The sequence below is a fragment of the Cynoglossus semilaevis genome, chromosome 16 (genome assembly GCF_000523025.1).
Source record: "Cynoglossus semilaevis isolate Cse_v1.0 chromosome 16, Cse_v1.0, whole genome shotgun sequence".
In the NCBI taxonomy this organism is placed as follows: Eukaryota; Metazoa; Chordata; class Actinopteri; order Pleuronectiformes; family Cynoglossidae; genus Cynoglossus; species Cynoglossus semilaevis.
The window spans coordinates 15,449,711-15,455,344 of NC_024322.1; the positions used below are offsets into that span (position 1 = coordinate 15,449,711).

The 5,634-nt window shown below is 47.4% G+C and overlaps 1 protein-coding gene across 13 annotated transcripts in view; it reads right to left on the reverse strand.

The window, feature by feature from the left end:
- The window catches only part of hecw2a (HECT, C2 and WW domain containing E3 ubiquitin protein ligase 2a), a 19,317-nt gene extending 13,705 nt beyond the window's left edge, over positions 1–5,612 (reverse strand). For 6 of the 13 annotated variants that reach the window (XR_003052114.1, XM_025063530.1, XM_025063526.1 and 3 more), the window contains exons 1-4: positions 3,829–5,610; positions 3,250–3,675; positions 2,200–2,757; positions 482–1,068 (exon numbers count right to left, since the gene is read on the reverse strand). Coding sequence is in view for 12 of the 13 variants with exons in the window: in XM_025063530.1 (XP_024919298.1) it covers positions 482–860 (379 nt within the window). In the remaining variant the exon portion in view is untranslated. Of the gene's footprint in view, positions 1–481; positions 1,069–1,980; positions 2,078–2,199; positions 2,758–3,249; positions 3,676–3,828 lie in introns of all 13 variants that reach the window. The other 7 variants (XM_025063531.1, XM_025063532.1, XM_025063523.1 and 4 more) reach the window with 6 other exon arrangements.
- Positions 5,613–5,634: the final 22 nt, after the last annotated feature.

A 5,634-nucleotide genomic window follows, 5' to 3' on the forward strand; every position in this document is an offset into this window, starting at 1 on the left:
AAAAAAAACAAGATATTATCAGCCCGATATTAGCATGATTATGTTATATCTGTAAGAACCGTTATCGGTTTTTCCTCCGATAATTAAACATCGATAACGCAATGTCTGGGTTTTGTCAAATGATGTGTGACCTAAAAATAGTTTTGGGGAAGAACGGCTGTACTATTTCAATAATCAGGGGATTGTTCGCAGAATGTTGGTGCCAGCAACTCATACTGTGGTCTGTACTGATAAATAAATAAATATTACCAGGTCCCTTAGTAGTATTTCAATTCCTAGGAGTGAAAAAAACTTGTCACAGAGTTGATCAGGTTTACGTCAGTTTTAGTCAATGACACATCAATAAGACTGAAGGGATTTGACCTTTGACCCGGGGACAGGACAGAGGATCTTTTAGGTTTGGCCAGATTTTAGTGTAAGATTATTGGAACCACGTCACATCAACGACAGTAAACACGTCAGCGAAGGTCGGTCGTCTCACCTATGTGGTACAGTCCAATCCAGTCAGTAGCGTCCACTTCCTCTTTAATGTCCCAGGATATAATGAGGTTCTGACCACGGTTCAGTGTGTACTCCAGGGTCGACGCAGTCAACGAGGACCTGCTGTGTGATGTCACCAGGTCCGTGTCACTGTTGGCCCGCGGAAGGCCGATTGGACTACTGGACACAGACACGGTGTCCAGCGCAGCCCCGCCCCTTTCTGCCAGTGTCCGCAGGTTTTCTGGGCTGAGGGTGTGGCGAATGTTTGGGCTGCGTCTTCGTGGCGCTGACAGATGTTCACGGGTTCCCACGGACAGGTTTGGTGGGTTGTGGGATCGAGTCCTGGGCGGTAGGACCGCGGTGGCGAGGGATGGACGCATGCTGCCTGTTGGGGGGAGGAACGGACGAGGCAGGAAGTGAAAGAGTGGATACTCAGGGGTTCCTATTGGTCACGCCGGTCAGTGATGTCACAGCACATTCTGCTGTTTGAGGTCGGTGAGGAAACAGCGTCAGATTAGAGAGTGGTGTCACAGACTGGTGAAGACGTTTTTATTCCACCGACTTCAGAACAGAAACAGGAACAGGAACCTGTAGACAGAGAATAAAGAGACAGGAATGTGTGAACTACAGGATTATTCCCACACAACAGGAGCAAAGAAAGAGAGAGAGAGAGAGTCACCTACACACTGAGAAATGTGTGTGTGTAAAAACACAAAATTGTACTGTAGTTCAGTTTCCGTTTGTATTTTTACAGCCTGTGTTACTGCGTCCATCATCTGCCATTGACTTGAATCTGAATGATTAATGAAACACTCAGTTAATGCCCCTACAAAAAGACCTGCCCTCCCTGGGGAGGGACGGGGATCATTTGAAATTCATTATGGTAACATTGGAAAATTAAATGTTGGCTCGTCCACTTACACAGTGGGAGAGGGAGGAGGGGCAGAGAGTGAGAGAGAGAGATAGAGATAGAGAGAAAGGGAGATAAATGAAAAGGGAGGCAGCTACAGGTCAGATTAGACCAGTACTACATAGTACTACAACTGGTACTTCAGTTCAATTCATAACATGCAGCCAAACACACACACACATTTCAAAAAAATTCTATTCAAAGTATTCCATTTCCCCTGGGGGGTGCGGCCACTGGTCACGACGTGAACACGTGACACCGTGAACATTCTACAGCTGATGATGAAGATGATGTTGATGACGATGAACGCATCCACACATCAGCATAAACCACGTTACGTAACAGTTTCAACTTTAATCAGTCCACATATGCGTGTGCGCACGGACGCGCGAGTGACAGAGGAGGCCACGGGGGGCGGTCGAGGGTGGGTGAGTGGGTGGGGGGGGGGCGACATAGCGGGATGTGCAGGTGTCATCACACGCTAATGGATTACTGTGGGGATTCCCTACGTCATCTGTTCCCTGCAGCTCCTCCAGTAGAAGCTGACGCGGAAAAACATGATCAGAAAAAGAAAAAAAAATCGAACAAACCTGACGGTAAACATCGGTCTGTTCTCACCGACAGGAACACGCAGCAGCTGCACGGTGCGTACCGGGAGATGCAGCGGCTGAGTCAGTGCGGTTTGCGCTGAACGGAGAAGGAGCTTCATCATCATCATCATCATCATCATCATCGCAGCAGTCATTCTCTCCATACTAATGCACCGCAGCAGCAGCAGCAGCAGATGCAGCGGTTGAAGCACAGCTTACCTTTGGCGCAGAGGTGCGGACAGGACGCGGCGGTGACAGCACCTGATCACCGTCAGGCTCCTTATCCCTGCAGTCCAAATTAGGCGAGACGGGCGGGGTGCCGCGCTATAGAGCCCCCCTGCACCTTCTCTCCTCTCCCTCCCTCCTCAGTCGAGGCAGCTCTGGGCTCAGAGTCACGTACCGAGACGGTGTCCCTGTGAAAGCTGCGGCGCTGCGGAGAGACGACGGCCCAGCGTCCAGAGGTGTGTGTGTGTGTGTGAGAGAGAGAGAGAAAAGAGAGAGAGGGTGAGAGAGGGGGGAACAGGGGGGACAGGGAGAGAGAGAGAGAGAGTGTGTGTGTGCATCAACTCCTCCACCTCGTCCTCTCTCTCTCTCTCTCCCTCGCTGATCTTCCTCTTCTGCGGCTCAGGGTGTCAGGTGTATGTGTGACGGATGAACACACATCCAAACATCCATGACTGCTGCGTTACTCTGAGCTGCAGGAGCGACGTCCTCCCAAATTCCTCTTCATCATCGTCATCTTCTTCAGCAGCATCAGTTCGGGCAGATGCATAAAATCTGTGTTTGTGTCAATACGGGGGGAGAAAGACAGAGAGAAATATGAGAGAGGTGAGGGAGGGTGAGGGAGGGGGTGTGTGACTGAGTGAATGTACAACTAAACACAACGACGGTGACTCCATTAACCCCACATTTGACGTATTCTTTCTAAGGGACGTTGACTTCGGTTCGATCATCGTCGTCGATAATTATTCTCTTAACAAAACAGGAGTTATTTCTCAATATCGAGGGATTTTAGAAACGCGTGAAAAAAAAAAAGTTTTTTACTCAATTTTGGTCAAATTTTCAACACACATTTCAACGACGCCGACACATCGTAACCGTTGTGTTATTAAAGCTAACATGTCCGATAACCGTGTCCCGGTCCACTGGAACCGACGTCGACTCCTGTCAAATGAGTCAGAACTTTTTTTTATCGAGAAATAAGAACAAACTTCTCACTGAATGTTCGTTGGACAAAGACGTTAATGAAGACATGTAGCTCGTTATTACCTGTGCACCAGGAGCTAGCCTGTTAGCAGTGCCTTAGCAGCGCTGTAGCAAAAAGCGTTTTGTTTTCGATAATCAGTTCTTCACCAATATTTGGCCAAGCTAACTACGCCAACCTCGCTATATACATGCAGATGAGTGTCACGGGCGCCATCTACTGGGTTTTTAATTACAGAGTGATGGAGTTCACAAGAACCAATACATTCTGTTAGACCGGTGGAAAGGTTCTGTGAGTTCGTCGTAGACTCGCCTCAGTACTGAGAACTGGACCAGGATCAGATGAAGTCACGTCAATAGTCACGTTCTCGTCAGAACAACAGAACAAGCGGTGACGTTACATCACGTCCCAGGAAAAGGTGGATGAAAGTTGATGTCAAGGACAGTCCTCAGGGAACCACAGCTTTGACATCATCAGTCGGTCACACGAAACTGAGCATAATTGAAATGAGAAAAAAGGAGACATTTTTCTATTATTCCCTATTCCCTGATGATTCCTGTTCCTCAAATGTTCCAACCTTCAGTCAAAGACATTCCTGGAGTAAATTCAACCAAATACAAATATATAATAAAATAAATATATACCTGTATCTATGGAGCTTTGACTTCCTCATCCAGAGGGTGGACAACGTTTTGCTTCGATATCCAGGTTCTTCTGCTGGGACAGGGTGGTTCCCCCCCCCCCCCAGGGGGGTTACTGCCACCGGGCGAGGCCATTCATCAACCTGACCATCATGAGTCGTGCGCGGGGGGGGGTCTGTGGTTGAAAGACCCCAGAACTCCAATGACCCCGGGTATCTGAGTCAATATGGACGGTGTGCGGCAGAAACAAATACCTGTCAATACTTTTATTGCAACGATGTGCCAGAAACTGCACTTTTGGTTCTAATACAACACAACCAGATAAATAAAAAAAACTTTATAAAATACAAAAACATCAAATGAATCAAGTTTCACACAAAGTTTAAACCTGAGGATTAAATCAAATAATCAAACGAGCCAACGACCGCCCCCAAGTTCTTTATCCACTAGTAGGTGCTGTTTTTCTATGATAATATCCATTATGCTAACCTTTTCGTCTTCACAACCAAAACTGTCCCGTCTATCCGGGCAACACGTGTTTTGACTTGACCTGATGTGAGTTGTAGCAAAGGTCACAATTCTGGATTTTTTCAAATTGTCATTATAGCAGTTATAGTTTAATGTCAAAGAAACCGAAAAACCCAACAGTTCTACACATGGCACAACAACAGTCACATGTTCCTGCTCTAAAAGAGAACCAAAGAAAAGCAAAGCACCAAAGAAAACGTGTTTCTTATTAAAGTGTTAAATGTCCACGACTGAACACCATCACCGTCACCACAATATAAACAGTCGTTCACTAAGTTAATTCAACCACAGCACTGCAGCAGCAGATCACCACTGGATCACATGCAGAAACTGACAGACGTCCAGAGACGTCCAGTCAGAGGAAACAAAAACGGAGACCAACCTCCGGTCCACCTGCGTCCTCTGGTCCCTCATCAACCTCTCTTTGCTGAGGTGATTCAGACCCACTGAGAACTTCACCAACATCAAGTCATGTGACCTCCTTTTTTACTAGATCAGCAGATTTGTACAGAATCGGCGAAGGACGTTTACATTCAGAGCAGGCACCAACAGTTCCAGTTCCAGGCAGTACACAGCTGGTTAGAAAAAGGCACCGCTGGGAGAAGAGTGAGATCGGTTCCACAGACGGGTTTGAAGGGAGGTTCTATAGGACCGGATTCTTCAACTAAGTACAACACAGACCAGCCACCCCCCCCAGTATGACCCAAACTGAAGCACAGCACACCCACACAGGTTCTCGTGTTTTGTGAGCACTCTGCAGATGTCACTAACTCTCCAGCCTCTGACTCATTACAAATATATGTCTGGTCTTTATTCTGTACTTTTCAAAAACACTCTCTCACTCAGATGTCCCCACAAGGACAAAGTGCCCCATAAAATAGTCCCCATGAGTACACCTACACAGGAACACAAACACATGGCAAAGAAATATATCCAACGTTCTACGCCGTGGAGAAACTCCAGGAACCGAGTCGTTGGTTCTTGGTCAGGCAGCGGTTGGCAAGAAAGTTTGGCTGCGGGCCAGGGATTCCTAAGCGGGGAAATAACGGGCCAAGTGCAGTGGTTCCCTAAATGAAGGGGCGAGGCCCCCAATAGGACGCACACAGCCATTGCAGGTGTGACACAGTAAGGCAAAGTATGACATGAATCATCAATGAAGTGACCATGTAGACCATGTAGACCATGTAGACCATATAAACCTCCCAATACAGACCTCATTTTGACAGTGGGGCTGTGACCCACTCCACCCACAAAAAGGGTTACGCAGATATGTTCATGACG